The sequence below is a fragment of the Polyodon spathula genome, chromosome 54, assembly GCF_017654505.1.
Source record: "Polyodon spathula isolate WHYD16114869_AA chromosome 54, ASM1765450v1, whole genome shotgun sequence".
NCBI lineage: Eukaryota > Metazoa > Chordata > Actinopteri > Acipenseriformes > Polyodontidae > Polyodon > Polyodon spathula.
The window spans coordinates 1,415,025-1,432,241 of NC_054587.1; the positions used below are offsets into that span (position 1 = coordinate 1,415,025).

At 45.3% G+C, this 17,217-nt stretch overlaps 1 protein-coding gene across 2 annotated transcripts in view; it reads left to right on the forward strand.

Annotated features, from left to right (window-relative positions):
- The window catches only part of LOC121307283 (protein FAM83G-like), a 29,245-nt gene continuing 12,028 nt past the window's right edge, over positions 1-17,217 (forward strand). The window contains exons 1-3 of one of the 2 annotated variants that reach the window (XM_041239464.1): positions 1-84; positions 9,565-9,772; positions 12,251-12,532. In XM_041239464.1, coding sequence (XP_041095398.1) covers positions 9,590-9,772; positions 12,251-12,532 — 465 coding nt within the window. In that variant the 5' untranslated portion in view covers positions 1-84; positions 9,565-9,589. Of the gene's footprint in view, positions 85-9,564; positions 9,773-12,250; positions 12,533-17,217 lie in introns of those variants that run through there. The other variant, XM_041239465.1, reaches the window with a different exon arrangement.

Below are 17,217 nucleotides of genomic sequence, written 5' to 3' on the forward strand. Positions count from 1 at the left end.
CGCACACTGACAGACAGGAGAACAAGTTTGACACAAGCAAAGCAGCACGTCACCAGAACTTGTGCCTCTCAGTCACAGCACCAGGTGAGTTCAAATCTCCTTGTAAATATAACCCTGCTAATCCACTCTGATGATCTGCACTGGAATTCAATACTGCTTCTGTGTTACAGCACAGGGCAGCTACAATGGGATTGGTCTGGCAGAATGCTAGCTATACTCTAAATCACATTGTGATAATTTTGCTACGCTTTTTGGTTGCGGGAAACTTTTATAAAGGTTAGTTTACATTAGTTATCTTTTTATTATGCTTTACCAGACCTCTCTGTGCTTTACAATGCTTCCCTGTGCTTTACCAGACCTCTCTGTGCTTTACAATGCTTCCCTATGCTTTACCAGACCTCTCTGTGCTTTACAATGCTTCCCTGTGCTTTACCAGACCTCTCTGTGCTTTACAATGCTTCCCTATGCTTTACCAGACCTCTCTGTGCTTTACAATGCTTCCCTGTGCTTTACCAGACCTCTCTGTGCTTTACAATGCTTCCCTATGCTTTACCAGACCTCTCTGTGCTTTACAATGCTTCCCTATGCTTTACCATACCTCTCTGTGCTTTACAATGCTTCCCTATGCTTTACCAGACCTCTCTGTGCTTTACAATGCTTCCCTATGCTTTACCAGACCTCTCTGTGCTTTACAATGCTTCCCTATGCTTTACCAGACCTCTCTGTGCTTTACAATGCTTCCCTGTGCTTTACCAGACCTCTCTGTGCTTTACAATGCTTCCCTATGCTTTACCAGACCTCTCTGTGCTTTACAATGCTTCCCTATGCTTTACCAGACCTCTCTGTGCTTTACAATGCTTCCCTGTGCTTTACCACACCTCTCTGTGCTTTACAATGCTTCCCTGTGCTTTACCAGACCTCTCTGTGCTTTACAATGCTTGCCTATGCTTTACCACACCTCTCTGTGGCTTTACAATGCTTCCCTATGCTTTACCAGACCTCTCTGTGCTTTACAATGCTTCCCTATGCTTTACCAGACCTCTCTGGGCTTTACAATGCTTCCCTGTGCTTTACCAGACCTCTCTGTGCTTTACAATGCTTCCCTGTTCTTTACCAGACCTCTCTGTGCTTTCCAATGCTTCCCTATGCTTTATCATGTTTACACTGTGCTTTATTACACCATGCTCTGCTTCTACTGTGGGGAACATTTATAAAGGTTAGTTTACCATGCATTGTTTTTTAATATGCTTTATCAAGCTCCCCTATGTTTTACCACATTTTCACAGCATCTTACTTAGACATGGGGTCACATTCACTGCTATGCTGATCACACCCAGCTATATCTGTCTCTAAAACCAGCTGGTGTATTGCTGATATCACTGTATTGAAATTCTAATAATTTCCTTATGCTAAATTCATATAAAACAGAGATAATGATTTTGACCTGTCCGCCTTCACAGAGGATAGTTTCGCATACTCTCACAAAACTGAAATGAGGAATCTGGGTGTAATTTTTGACCCGGACCACTCCTTTAAGCCACATATTTGGAATATTATTAAAATAGAATTGCTTCCTTTCACAGCACGATGTTGAGAGACTGGTGCATGCCTTTATATCTTCTAGGATTGATTACTGCAATGCCCTGCTCTCTGGAACTCCAAAACTGTGTTCTGTCACGATTGCAGCTTGTACAAAATGCTGGAGCCAGGGAGCTTACCAAAACAAAAGAAAGTGAGCACGTTACCTCAGAGTTAGCAGCCCTCCACTGGCTCCCGGTGCTGTCCAGGACTGACTTTAAGGTCCTTCTTATTGCCTATAAAGCACTAAACGGTTTGCCTCCGACCTGTTTGAAGGATCTTTTAGTCCAGTATACCTCTGGCCGGTCACTCCGATCCCAAGATGCAGGGCTGCTATCTATCCCAAGGGTTTTAAGCAAAGGACGGGTGGTAGAGCAATGAGTCATAGGGCATCTGAACTCTGGAGTGCTCTACCATGCACAGTGAGAGAAGCACCTGCACTGGCAACTTTTAAAAATAAATTGAAAACATACTTTTATAATAGGGGGCTTATATCTTTATGTTTCTTTTTTCTATAGGGTTATTCTTATTTATTGGGTTTGAGTTCCTCGTCTGTTGCTTTTATTTCCTGTAATTTTAAAAGGTTCTTTTCTGTTGCTCTTGTTAAAAGAGCCTTGAGATGTATTTGATTTCTTCCACTTTGCTGTGCTTTCGTTAAGGGACACGTTTATAAGGGAAGCGGTCCTGTATAATATAATACAACAGGTCCTGCCATCAGTGTCTCTGTACAAGTTTAAAAACACTTTGCTTTTATATGTGGTTAGTTTAGCCTCAGACTCCCAATGCAAATGACAGCTATTCAAAAACATTTGCATCAGAGAGACTAGCCCCTTGTAAAAGTCTCCCACAGTAAAAGCACAGCAAAGTTGAATAAAGCACAGTGAAAGCATGTAAAGCACAGAGATTTCTGGTAAAGCACAGGGAGGCATTGTAAAGCACAGATAGGTCTGGTAAAGCATATGGAAGCACTGTGAAGCACAGAGAGATCTGGTAAAGCATAGGGAAGCATTGTAAAGCACAGAGAGGTCTGGTAAAGCACAGGGAAGCATTGTAAAGCACAGAGAGGTCTGGTAAAGCATAGGGAAGCATTGTAAAGCACAGAGAGGTCTGGTAAAGCACAGGGAAGCATTGTAAAGCACAGAGAGGTCTGGTAAAGCACAGGGAAGCATTGTAAAGCACAGAGAGGTCTGGTAAAGCACAGGGAAGCATTGTAAAGCACAGAGAGGTCTGGTAAAGCATAGGGAAGCATTGTAAAGCACAGAGAGGTCTGGTAAAGCATAGGGAAGCATTGTGAAGCACAGAGAGGTCTGGTAAAGCACAGGGAAGCATTGTAAAGCACAGAGAGGTCTGGTAAAGCACAGGGAAGCATTGTAAAGCACAGAGAGGTCTGGTAAAGCATAGGGAAGCATTGTAAAGCACAGAGAGGTCTGGTAAAGCATAGGGAAGCATTGTAAAGCACAGAGAGGTCTGGTAAAGCACAGGGAAGCATTGTAAAGCACAGAGAGGTCTGGTAAAGCACAGGGAAGCATTGTAAAGCACAGAGAGGTCTGGTAAAGCATAGGGAAGCATTGTAAAGCACAGAGAGGTCTGGTAAAGCATAGGGAAGCATTGTAAAGCACAGAGAGGTCTGGTAAAGCATAGGGAAGCATTGTAAAGCACAGAGAGGTCTGGTAAAGCACAGGGAAGCATTGTAAAGCACAGAGAGGTCTGGTAAAGCACAGGGAAGCATTGTAAAGCACAGAGAGGTCTGGTAAAGCATAGGGAAGCATTGTAAAGCACAGAGAGGTCTGGTAAAGCATAGGGAAGCATTGTAAAGCACAGAGAGGTCTGGTAAAGCATAGGGAAGCATTGTAAAGCACAGAGAGGTCTGGTAAAGCATAGGGAAGCATTGTAAAGCACAGTGAAAGCACGGTAAAGCATAGGGAAGCATTGTAAAGCACAGAGAGGTCTGGTAAAGCATAGGGAAGCATTGTAAAGCACAGAGAGGTCTGGTAAAGCATAGGGAAGCATTGTAAAGCACAGAGAGGTCTGGTAAAGCATAGGGAAGCATTGTAAAGCACAGAGAGGTCTGGTAAAGCACAGGGAAGCATTGTAAAGCACAGAGAGGTCTGGTAAAGCATAGGGAAGCATTGTAAAGCACAGAGAGGTCTGGTAAAGCATAGGGAAGCATTGTAAAGCACAGAGAGGTCTGGTAAAGCATAGGGAAGCATTGTAAAGCACAGAGAGGTCTGGTAAAGCATAGGGAAGCATTGTAAAGCACAGAGAGGTGTGGTAAAGCATAGGGAAGCATTGTAAAGCACAGAGAGGTCTGGTAAAGCATAGGGAAGCATTGTAAAGCACAGAGAGGTCTGGTAAAGCATAGGGAAGCATTGTAAAGCACAGAGAGGTCTGGTAAAGCACAGGGAAGCATTGTAAAGCACAGAGAGGTCTGGTAAAGCATAGGGAAGCATTGTAAAGCACAGAGAGGTCTGGTAAAGCATAGGGAAGCATTGTAAAGCACAGAGAGGTCTGGTAAAGCATAGGGAAGCATTGTAAAGCACAGAGAGGTCTGGTAAAGCATAGGGAAGCATTGTAAAGCACAGAGAGGTATGGTAAAGCACAGGGAAGCATTGTAAAGCACAGAGAGGTCTGGTAAAGCACAGGGAAGAGAGGTCTGGTAAAGCATAGTAAAGCACAGAGAGGTCTGGTAAAGCATAGGGAAGCATTGTAAAGCACAGAGAGGTCTGGTAAAGCACAGGGAAGCATTGTAAAGCACAGAGAGGTCTGGTAAAGCATAGGGAAGCATTGTAAAGCACAGAGAGGTCTGGTAAAGCATAGGGAAGCATTGTAAAGCACAGAGAGGTCTGGTAAAGCATAGGGAAGCATTGTAAAGCACAGAGAGGTCTGGTAAAGCATAGGGAAGCATTGTAAAGCACAGAGAGGTCTGGTAAAGCATAGGGAAGCATTGTAAAGCACAGAGAGGTCTGGTAAAGCATAGGGAAGCATTGTAAAGCACAGAGAGGTCTGGTAAAGCATAGGGAAGCATTGTAAAGCACAGAGAGGTCTGGTAAAGCATAGGGAAACATTGTAAAGCACAGAGAGGTCTGGTAAAGCACAGGGAAGCATTGTAAAGCACAGAGAGGGCTGGTAAAGCACAGGGAAGCATTGTAAAGCACAGAGAGGTCTGGTAAAGCATAGGGAAGCATTGTAAAGCACAGAGAGGTCTGGTAAAGCATAGGGAAGCATTGTAAAGCACAGAGAGGTCTGGTAAAGCATAGGGAAGCATTGTAAAGCACAGAGAGGTCTGGTAAAGCATAGGGAAGCATTGTAAAGCACAGAGAGGTGTGGTAAAGCATAGGGAAGCATTGTAAAGCACAGAGAGGTCTGGTAAAGCATAGGGAAGCATTGTAAAGCACAGAGAGGTCTGGTAAAGCATAGGGAAGCATTGTAAAGCACAGAGAGGTCTGGTAAAGCACAGGGAAGCATTGTAAAGCACAGAGAGGTGTGGTGAAGCACAGGGAAGCATTGTAAAGCACAGAGAGGTCTGGTAAAGCATAGGGAAGCATTGTAAAGCACAGAGAGGTCTGGTAAAGCATATTAAAAAAAACAATCCTGGGTAAACGATGGAAAATGCAGAGTATAACCATGCAGAAAGCATGGAAGGAAAATTGCAAAGTCACTGTGTGATTTTACCCTGGTGAGCTTAGATCTGTCTATGGCAGGTAACTAGAATGCTATACTGTGGGAATGTGATTTAAAAGGCAAGACTAGATCCCTGAAAGTATCATTATATTAGTAAGAGCTGGTGTCATCTAGTGCACAGCTACCAGCAAAGCAAAAGGATATCCAAAGTGGTAAAAGCATGCCACTGTCTGTCTGTCTGTCTGTCTGTCTGTCTGCCTGTCTGCCAATAGGGTAAGCAGCAGCTGGTTGCTTTATTAACACTATCACTAGCCCTCCCTTTAAAGGAGAGCTGACCATCTTTAAAATCCATTCTCTCACCTCTTATTAGCTTTATTAACAGGATCACTGGCCCCTCCCTTTACAGGAGCGCTGACCATCTTTAAAATCCATTCTCTCACCTCTTATTAGCTTTATTAACAGGATCACTGGCCCCTCCCTTTACAGGAGCGCTAACCATCTTTAAAATCCATTCTCTCACCTCTTATTAGCTTTATTAACAGGATCACTGGCCCCTCCCTTTACAGGAGCGCTGACCATCTTTAAAATCCATTCTCTTTGTGATTCTGTGCGCCAGTTTGACAGGTTGTGGGGTTTGTATCTTCATAAATGTAGACACTGCCTTGGGGTGAGTTTTACAATACCTGTTTTTTTTTTTTACAGAGTGTTGCAGTCGCTCTGAGCTAATTTGAAACAATAAAGTATCTTAAACTTGTCTGGAGAATCCTAACAGCCAGGCACTGAAATATCACCACTGGAATACAATGCTATTTACTGTGACTGCTACCATATGATCTATATATTTCATCCATCAATGATATTCTATAGTATATTTTTTTAGATATATTTTTCATATATCTCAAATATGTAAACAGAATGCATTTTGTCTGGTAAAGGCGCTCCGCATGGACTGCAGGATGTGCCCTATAGCCTGGACGCCATCTGTTCAAGTTCAGGCTATTCCACTGCCTACTATGGACGGGAGCCCCCAGAGGGCGGCCCACAATTAGCTGAGCGCCGCTCACCGTACACTAGCGACCCCCTGTGGTCTGGCCGGGCGCCTGCATGCTTGCCTGTAAGCTGCCCAGAGATGCTTTGTCCTCTGACGCTGCAGCTCTGAGGTGTAAAGAAGCGGTCGGCTGACAGCACACTCTTCTGAGGGCAGCGCGAGTTCGTCTTTGCCGCTCCTGAGTCAACATATGTCAAATTAGACCATTCATATTGATAATTATACCATTCATGTGTATAATCATACCGTTGCAATTGTTTGTGGTTTTCTGTGTGATGTAATATCGACAGACAGAAAGACAAACAGCCTCCATATACCTGATGCTCACAATAACTTAAAGCAGGTCCTGAGCAAGTTCCCTCATAATCGAACAGACATTTCTCTAGATGTACAGTATGTTCCAGTGGGTGTGTCTTTGTCTGTGTGTGTGTGTGTGTGTGTCTCTCTGTGTGTGTGTGTCTCTGTGTGTGTGTGTGTCTCAGTTTGCGTGTGTGTCTCAGTGTGTGTGTCTTAGTGTTTCTGTGTGTCTCAGTGTGTGTGCGTGTCTCAGTGTTTGTATCGTGTATGTGTTATGGGGAGTCAGTGTGTGTATACAGTGTCACACACCACAGTGTCACAGAGTACGTGCTTCAGAGTGTCACAACACACGCGCCAGGAGTCACAAGTATGTGTCTCAGTGTGTGTGTGTGTGTGTGTGTGTCTGTGTGTGTGTCTCAGTGTGTGTGTGTCTGAGTGTGTGTGTGTGTCTCAGTGTTTCTGTGTGTGTGTGTGTGTGTGTGTGAGTGTCTCAGTGTGTGTGTGTCTCAGTGTTTCAGTGTTTCTGTGTGTCTCAGTGTGTGTGTGTGTGTGGAGTCAGTGTGGTGTGTCACAAAACAGTTTCAGTGTTTCAGTGTTTCTGTGGTGTATCTGTGTGGTGTGTGTCACCAGTGTGTGTGTGTGTGTGTGTGTGTGTGTGTGTCAGTGTTTGTGTGTGTGTGTGTGTCTCAGTGTGTGTGTGTCTCGTGTTTCTGTGTGTGTGTGTGTGTGTGTGTGTGTCAGTGTTGTGTGTGTGTCTCAGTGTGTGTGTGTGTGTATGTTTCTGTGTGTTCTGGTGTCTCAGTGTGTGTGTCTCAGTGTTCACAAAGTGTGGGTGTCACAGTGTGTGTATCACACAGTGTTTCTGGTTTTGAGTGTCACAGTGTGTGGTGTGTATCAGTGTTTCTGTGTTGTTCAGTGTTTTCAGTGTGTCTGGGTGTCTCAGTGTGTGTCTCAGTGTGTGTGTGTCTCAGTGTTTCTGTGTGTGTGTGCCAGTGTGTGTGTGTGTGTTTGTGTGTGTGTGTGTGTGTGTGTGTGTCAGTGTTTGTGTGTTTCTGCGTGTCTCAGTGTGTGTGTGTCTCAGTGTTTCTGTGTGTCTCAGTGTGTGTGTGTCTCTGTGTGTGTGTCTCAGTGTGTGTGTGTCTCAGTGTGTGTGTGTGTGTGTGTGTGCAAAGTGGGGTGTGCTTTGCCACACTTTGGGACCTTTCACACTGTCTTCTAGTAAAAGTGAAGTACTCTCACAACAGCAAACAGGGTGGTTCCTGTCTTTATTTTCATATAAAACAAAATAAACAAACTAAGCCTATCTCATTCTAGGAGTGCTAAACTGGTCTCAGTTTTTGCCTTTAACAGGACAGTTACGCTGTTCACTGATACCAAAACACATGCACTTCACAAGGGCCACAATACCTCAGGTCTGAACACAAAGGCTTCCTTCCTGTCGTAGCCTTAACACAGACACCAGAGCAAACATTGTGACCTGCTTCTATCCACCTAGCGCCTTTATCACTGGCAGCTGTTTTAAACAATGACTCTGTGTGCAAAGCAGCCATGAAACACACCTTCCCCAGTGTGCAGGGCCTCTGCCCTGTCACAGTGTGCATCTCAGTGTGTGTGTCTCAGTGCGTGTGTGTCTGTGTGTGTGTGTCTCAGTGTTTCTGCGTGTCTCAGTGTGTGTGTGTGTGTGTCTCAGTGTTTCTGCGTGTCTCAGTGTGTGTGTGTGCGTGTGTGTGTGTGTGTGTCTGTGTGTGTGTGTCTGTGTGTGTGTGTGTGTGTGTGTGCGTGTGTGTGTGTGTCTCTGTGTGTGTGTGTGTGTGTGTGTGTGTGTCTCAGTGTGTGTGTGTGTGTGTGTGTGTGTGTGTGTGTGTGTGTGTGTGTGTGTGTGTGTGTGTGTGTGTGTGTGTGTGTGTGTCTCAGTGTGTGTGTGTGTGTGTCTTCTGTGTGTGCGTGTGTGTGTGTGTGTGTGTGTGTGTGTGTGGTGTGTGTGTGTGTGTGTGTCTGTGTGTGTGTCTCAGTGTTTCTGCGTGTCTCAGTGGGGTGTGTGTTGTGCGTTGTGTGTGTCACTGGTGTGTGTGTGTGTGTGTGTGTCTCAGTGTTTCTGCGTGTCTCAGTGTGTGTGTGTGTGTGTCTCAGTGCGTGTGTGTCTGTGTGTGTGTGTGTCTCAGTGTTTCTGCGTGTCTCAGTGTGTGTGTGTGCGTGTGTGTGTACCAGAGCCAGTTTCTCTCAATGTGACTGATATTGTCACCAGACAAGTTTGACAGGATGTATGAGAAAATTAAACTTTGCATTTGTGTGTCTCTCTTTACAGGACAGTGTAGGTGTGTAGATAGATTTCTTTTTTTGTAACAATGAAATGGGACAATGAAACAGAACAGAATTACACTGCTTTGAAAAGGAGAGAGAGAGAGGGGGAGAGTAGAGAGGACAGAGGGGAGGGTGAGGCGAGAGAGGGGGAGAGAGAGTGAGCAAAGAAGTTACATGATTACACAGAGATGCTCTTAAAGTGAGGGAGGAGGGGAGAGACACAGGTAGGAAGGAGCGAGACACAGAGATAGGATAGAGAAAAGGGGAGAGGAGGTAAAGTAAGAGGTGTGAGAAACTCGTGCTCAGTGTGAGATCACAGCCTGCAGCCTCTTCATTCAGGTCGATATTCCTGCACATTCACTGCATTAGCTTTAGCAATGCTTGTTCGACTCTATGCAGATAAAGACCATTTGAATTTAATTTGAATTTGAGTGAAACCGAGACAGAGACAAAGGCAGTGCATGTTTGCATGTGAGAGAGAGAGAGAGAGAGAGAGAGAGAGAGAGAGAGAGAGAGAGGAGAGAGGAGAGAGAGGAGAGAGGAGAGGAGAGAGGGAGAGAGAGAGAGAGAGGAGGAGAGAGGAGAGAGAGAGGGAATTGACTCATGATTTCCAGTAATTATTCCGTGTTATTTAATGTTTCATTTTTGTTCCTGTTATTTTGCACGGAATTTTCCCTTGCATGGACTTCTTTAAACAAATGACTACACGCGTGTCTCAGTGACTCCGTCTGTCTGCTGAAGATCATGTCCGACTCTCAGGACGCCAGTTTGGATGAAGACGTTGTGTTCCCGCAGGTGTCGGAGTCGAGCCCCGAGTTTTATTACAGCGAGCCCCGTCGCAGAGCGCTGGAGTGTCTGCTGAGCGCTGGGCCTGCTGCCTTCCACACCCAGCTGAGCTTGGAGCGTATCAACAACTTCCTGTCTGAGGTGAGAGAGAGAACTTCCTAGAGAGAGAGAATCAATCACTTCCTATAGAGAGAGAGAGAGAGAGAATCAATCACTTCCTATCGAGAGAGAGAATCAATCACTTCCTATCGAGAGAGAGAATCAATCACTTCCTACCGAGAGAGAGAATCAATAACTTCCTATCGAGAGAGAGAATCAATAACTTCCTATCGAGAGAGAGAATCAATAACTTCCTATCGAGAGAGAGAATCAATAACTTCCTATCGAGAGAGAGAATCAATAGCTTCCTATCGAGAGAGAGAATCAATAACTTCCTATCGAGAGAGAGAATCAATCACTTCCTATCGAGAGAGAGAATCAATAACTTCCTATCGAGAGAGAGAATCAATGTTTGATTTAGAGAGATCTGGGGGATTGGAGGATGTGATTCTATTGTGATGAATATCACATCTCCTACGAGAGTTTTTTGAATGAGAATCAATTCACGTGTTTTTCCTATAAGTAGTAGATTTTGTTTTTCGAGTTTGTAGTATTTGTGGTGCGATGAGTTTTGTTTTGTGTTTGTTGTATACGCTCTCTTATTTGTCTCTTTAGAGTTCTATCTAGAAGTGAGATAATAACTCCATCTTTCATCATTTCGTTGGCCCTATTCGACTGAGAGGTGAGCTCTGTCTCCCCACATGGTTTTATTTTTATTGTTGTGCATCCCTATCGAGAGAGAGAATCAATAACTTCCTATCGAGAGAGAGAATCAATAACTTCCTATCGAGAGAGAGAATCAATAACTTCCTATCGAGAGAGAGAATCAATAACTTCCTATCGAGAGAGAGAATCAATAACTTCCTATCGAGAGAGAGAATCAATAACTTCCTATCGAGAGAGAGAATCAATAACTTCCTATCGAGAGAGAGAGAATCAATAACGTCCTATCGAGAGAGAGAGATCAATAACGTCCTATCGAGAGAGAGAGAATCAATAACGTCCTATCGAGAGAGAGAGAATCAATAACGTCCTATCGAGAGAGAGAGAATCAATAACGTCCTATCGAGAGAGAGAGAATCAATAACTTCCTATCGAGAGAGAGAGAATCAATAACGTCCTATCGAGAGAGAGAGAATCAATAACTTCCTATCGAGAGAGAGAGAATCAATAACGTCTATCGAGAGAGAGAGAATCAATAACGTCCTATTGAGAGAGAGAATCAATCACTTCCTATCGAGAGAGAGAGAATCAATAACGTCCTATCGAGAGAGAGAGAATCAATAACGTCCTATCGAGAGAGAGAATCAATAACGTCCTATCGAGAGAGAGAGAATCAATAACGTCCTATCGAGAGAGAGAGTCAATAACGTCCTATCGAGAGAGAGAATCAATAACGTCCTATCGAGAGAGAGAATCAATAACGTCCTATCGAGAGAGAGAGAATCAATAACGTCCTATCGAGAGAGAGAGATCAATAACGTCCTATCGAGAGAGAGAGAATCAATAACGTCCTATCGAGAGAGAGAGAATCAATAACGTCCTATCGAGAGAGAGAGAATCAATAACGTCCTATCGAGAGAGAGAGAATCAATCACTTCCTATCGAGAGAGAGAGAATCAATAACGTCCTATCGAGAGAGAGAGAATCAATAACGTCCTATCGAGAGAGAGAATCAATCACTTCCTATCGAGAGAGAGAGAATCAATCACTTCCTATCGAGAGATTCCTAGAGAGAATCAATAACGTCCTATCGAGAGAGAGAGAATCAATAACTTCCTATCGAGAGAGAGAATCAATAACGTCCTATCGAGAGAGAGAGAATCAATAACGTCCTATCGAGAGAGAGAATCAATAACGTCCTATCGAGAGAGAGAGAATCAATAACGTCCTATCGAGAGAGAGAGAATCAATAACTTCCTATCGAGAGAGAGAGAGAATTGTTCACTTCCTAGAGAGAGAATCAATCACTTCCTATCGAGAGAGAGAATCAATCACTTCCTATCGAGAGAGAGAGAATCAATAACGATCGAGAGAGAGAGAATCAATAACGTCCTATCGAGAGAGAGAGAGAATCAATAACGTCCTATCAAGAGAGAGAGAGAATCAATAACGTCCTATCGAGAGAGAGAATCAATAGATGGAGGTGTAACTGGGTTAAATTATAAATTTAAAACAGAGCTGAAACAAAGACTAGACTTGGAAGGGCCGGCTTTGGCCATCATCCCATTATCACGACACACTTTGTGCATCAACAGTACATATCAGATAGTAAAGAATAAGATTTAGCAATTAGATATCTACTCAGATATATGCAGAAATGTATGTGGGACATACAGAGGGACAGATGTAGGGACAGACAGTCTAGTTTCTATATTACAGTGTGTAGACTGTAGCTTGGCTCAGCTGTGCAATGCATGTAAAAACACAGCACTCAACCTAAAACACCTCTTTTCTATCTGTTGGAGCATAGCGCCCCTGTGTGGCTCAGCTCTGTAACTGCCTTTGTGTTTCCCTCAGTCAGAGATCTCTGAGCTGCACAATCACGTGACTGACTTCATGCCCTCTGACGTTCCTCTGTCGCCATGGAGACGGGAGCCCGCGGAATGCCTCTCGGACTTCTCGGAACGCTACTGGCCAGAGTATTCCGATGTCCCCGCCCCTTGCCTCGATCTGGGCTGGCCTGACAACGGGGGGGGGTGGAAGGGCATTACCAGAGCGACCGTGTACACACACCCCCCCTTCGAGAGAGAGCCCCCCATCAGAGAGGTGGTGAGGAGGGGGATACAGGAAGCCAGCAAGGTAGAGAATTAACCTATGCATCTCAGGGTGACCATCTGTCTATCTGTCTACCTGTCTACCTGTCTATCTAGGGCACTGGCAATTAACAATCTGGTTACTTCAACGTTATGGCACAAGCTGAGATTATACTGAATGCATGGCGGTTGTAGGGTCCAGTGAGAGTTTAGCAAGGTGGCACTGTATTGTTTTTTAGAGGAACCACTGGCGTATAATCAAGCTTTGACCTGCCCAGTTTTATTGTTTTATTTATTGATAGTTTTATTAAAATTGTAATGACTAGAGGAGTACTTGGCCCTTCTACTATATTTGGCGCGTTTGGAAAAGTCCTGAGTTGCTGGTGTGTGTTTTAATGCAGCTGCGTGCTGCCCTGTCAGGAGAGGGTCTGGCTGAACTGAAAGAGTTCTTTACAGCTCCTAACAGCCTAGTCAGAGCCCCCAGGTTTTGATTACAGCCCAGCCCAGCCTAGTCAGAGCCCCCAGGGTTTGATTACAGCCCAGCCCAGCCTAGTCAGAGCCCCCAGGGTTTGATTACAGCCCAGCCTAGTCAGAGCCCCCAGGGTTTGATTACAGCCCAGCCCAGCCTAGTCAGAGCCCCCAGGGTTTGATTACAGCCCAGCCCAGCCTAGTCAGAGCCCCCAGGGTTTGATTACAGCCCAGCCCAGCTGCAGAGTTACACGTGCAAGTGCTCAAAAGAAAACGTGATTAACTAAACCAACAAGCAATTCCAAATAATCAATCAGCTATTAGTGATAAAGTGCAGGGGTCCAATTATCGGCTGAGCAATTACTGAACTGGCTGACAGTCACGCAGAGTGCAGCCATCTCCAGATTGATTGATTGGTGTAAATCTGTAGATGGCCGCATATAAATGGAGACCCACAGCTTTGCAAGAGAAGAGAGTTAACAGAGAGAGAACAGAATGAAACAAAACGAAATGAAACGCTACCAGTTTAAAACCAAAGCTACCCGTTGGGCTCATTTCTTTCTATTTTGAGCAGCTTTATTGTTGCTTTGTTTATTTAGTGTTTATTTAATTTAATAAAAGGCTGAGCGCTGTAGCGGCTCACATTCACCCCGCAGTTGCCTTGTGCTGTGCTATTACTTCCTGCTCGGACCCCCACAGCCGTGCTTGTCGCTGGTAGTGATAAACACAGTCAGTAATGGCGCTCCACGTGGACTGCAGGATGTGCCCTATAGCCTGGACGTCACCAGTTCGAGTTCAGGCTATTCTTCTGCTGACTATGGACAGGAGCTCCCAGGAGATGGCGTCTAATTGACCGAGTGCCGCCCGGTGGAAGGGAGGGCTAGGTCGGCCAGGGTGTCCTCGGCTCACCGCGCACCAGCGTCCCCCGGTGGTCTGGCAGGGCGCCTGCAGGTTTGCCTGCCAGCTGCCCAGGGCTGCGCTGTCCTCCGACGCTGTAGCTCTGAGGTGGCTGGACAGTGAGTCTGCAGCGTGCAAAGTAGCGGGCGGCTGACGGCACTCGTTTCGGAGGACAGCGTGTGTTCGTCTTCGCAGCTCCCGAGTCAGCGCAGGGGTAGTAGCCGTGAGCCGAGCCTAAAGATAATTGGACATTCTAAATTGGCGAAAAAACAATAAAAATAATTAGCAACCACTAAATTTAAAAATTAAATAAATAAATAAAAATAGATGCTCTCTTTTTGACTATATAGATAGGGGGAAATCAGGCTGATTGAGAAAAACATTGGAAGGGAACATCACCACAGGCAGTCACCACCACTGGGCAGGTCAGTGGGTTGCTGAGAATTCACAAGCTCTCTCTTAGACCAGTGCTTCTCAATCCTGGACCTGTGTCTGCTGCTACTCTTTCTTCACTGAACACGCAAATAAACTAACAATTGACTAATCTAAGCTGCTGAGTGACTTGAAAGAGATGGAGATTCCAAGTTATGTATGAAATTGAATAGAACTTGAACTCTCCAACTTCTTATAAGCTAAAGAATAGTTTTAAAATGTGATTATCCAGATTGCTAGTTCATTGACGTAACTGAGCGCTCATAGAACAAAACCCAGCAGACACTAGGGGGCCCCAGGACCAGAGCTGTGAAGAAAGATCACTGTTCTTTGTGACTAGAACCACTGGCGTGTGAATTGTAAAAGATAATCACAACAAGTAGAATATGAACACATGTGAATTTCTTGTGCACTTTTCTTTTTCAAGTATACAAACATTTCTAACAGTGACCTTTGCTTTAAACCCTTTCAGCTATTTGTGTGCAGTGCAGTGTTTGGCTGTTCTATGAATCCTCCCTCGAATGCCAGTGCAGTGCAGTGTTTGGCTGTTCTATGAATCCTCTCTCGAGTGCTGTGAGGTGCAATGTTTGTTCTATGAATCCTCTCTCGAGTGCTGTGGGGTGCAGTGTTTGTTCTATGAATCCTCTCTCGAGTGCTGTGAGGTGCAGTGTTTGTTCTATGAATCCTCTCTCGAGTGCTGTGAGGTGCAGTGTTTGTTCTATGAATCCTCTCTCGAGTGCTGTGGGGTGCAGTGTTTGTTCTATGAATCCTCTCTCGAGTGCTGTGGGGTGCAGTGTTTGTTCTATGAATCCTCTCTCGAGTGCTGTGAGGTGCAGTGTTTGTTCTATGAATCCTCTCTCGAGTGCTGTGAGGTGCAGTGTTTGTTCTATGAATCCTCTCTCGAGTGCTGTGAGGTGCAGTGTTTGTTCTATGAATCCTCTCTCGAGTGCTGTGAGGTGCAGTGTTTGTTCTATGAATCCTCTCTCGAGTGCTGTGAGGTGCAGTGTTTGTTCTATGAATCCTCTCTCGAGTGCTGTGAGGTGCAGTGTTTGTTCTATGAATCCTCTCTCGAGTGCTGTGAGGTGCAGTGTTTGTTCTATGAATCCTCTCTCGAGTGCTGTGAGGTGCAGTGTTTGTTCTATGAATCCTCTCTCGAGTGCTGTGAGGTGCAGTGTTTGTTCTATGAATCCTCTCTCGAGTGCTGTGAGGTGCAGTGTTTGTTCTATGAATCCTCTCTCGAGTGCTGTGAGGTGCAGTGTTTGTTCTATGAATCCTCTCTCGAGTGCTGTGAGGTGCAGTGTTTGTTCTATGAATCCTCTCTCGAGTGCTGTGAGGTGCAGTGTTTGTTCTATGAATCCTCTCTCGAGTGCTGTGAGGTGCAGTGTTTGTTCTATGAATCCTCTCTCGAGTGCTGTGAGGTGCAGTGTTTGTTCTATGAATCCTCTCTCGAGTGCTGTGAGGTGCAGTGTTTGTTCTATGAATCCTCTCTCGAGTGCTGTGAGGTGCAGTGTTTGTTCTATGAATCCCCTCTCGAGTGCTGTGAGGTGCAGTGTTTGTTCTATGAATCCTCTCTCGAGTGCTGTGAGGTGCAGTGTTTGTTCTATGAATCCTCTCTCGAGTGCTGTGAGGTGCAGTGTTTGTTCTATGAATCCTCTCTCGAGTGCTGTGAGGTGCAGTGTTTGTTCTATGAATCCTCTCTCGAGTGCTGTGGGGTGCAGTGTTTGTTCTATGAATCCTCTCTCGAGTGCTGTGAGGTGCAGTGTTTGTTCTATGAATCCTCTCTCGAGTGCTGTGAGGTGCAGTGTTTGTTCTATGAATCCTCTCTCGAGTGCTGTGGGGTGCAGTGTTTGTTCTATGAATCCTCTCTCGAGTGCTGTGAGGTGCAGTGTTTGTTCTATGAATCCTCTCTCGAGTGCTGTGAGGTGCAGTGTTTGTTCTATGAATCCTCTCTCGAGTGCTGTGAGGTGCAGTGTTTGTTCTATGAATCCTCTCTCGAGTGCTGTGAGGTGCAGTGTTTGTTCTATGAATCCTCTCTCGAGTGCTGTGAGGTGCAGTGTTTGTTCTATGAATCCTCTCTCGAGTGCTGTGAGGTGCAGTGTTTGTTCTATGAATCCTCTCTCGAGTGCTGTGAGGTGCAGTGTTTGTTCTATGAATCCTCTCTCGAGTGCTGTGAGGTGCAGTGTTTGTTCTATGAATCCTCTCTCGAGTGCTGTGAGGTGCAGTGTTTGTTCTATGAATCCCCTCTCGAGTGCTGTGAGGTGCAGTGTTTGTTCTATGAATCCTCTCTCGAGTGCTGTGAGGTGCAGTGTTTGTTCTATGAATCCTCTCTCGAGTGCTGTGAGGTGCAGTGTTTGTTCTATGAATCCTCTCTCGAGTGCTGTGAGGTGCAGTGTTTGTTCTATGAATCCTCTCTCGAGTGCTGTGAGGTGCAGTGTTTGTTCTATGAATCCTCTCTCGAGTGCTGTGAGGTGCAGTGTTTGTTCTATGAATCCTCTCTCGAGTGCTGTGAGGTGCAGTGTTTGTTCTATGAATCCTCTCTCGAGTGCTGTGAGGTGCAGTGTTTGTTCTATGAATCCTCTCTCGAGTGCTGTGAGGTGCAGTGTTTGTTCTATGAATCCTCTCTCGAGTGCTGTGAGGTGCAGTGTTTGTTCTATGAATCCCCTCTCGAGTGCTGTGAGGTGCAGTGTTTGTTCTATGAATCCTCTCTCGAGTGCTGTGAGGTGCAGTGTTTGTTCTATGAATCCTCTCTCGAGTGCTGTGAGGTGCAGTGTTTGGCTGTTCTATGAATCCTCCCTCGAGTGCTGTGAGGTGCAGTGTTTGTTCTATGAATCCTCTCTCGAGTGCTGTGAGGTGCAGTGTTTGTTCTATGAATCCTCTCTCGAGTGCTGTGAGGTGCAGTGTTTGTTCTATGAATCCTCTCTCGAGTGCTGTGAG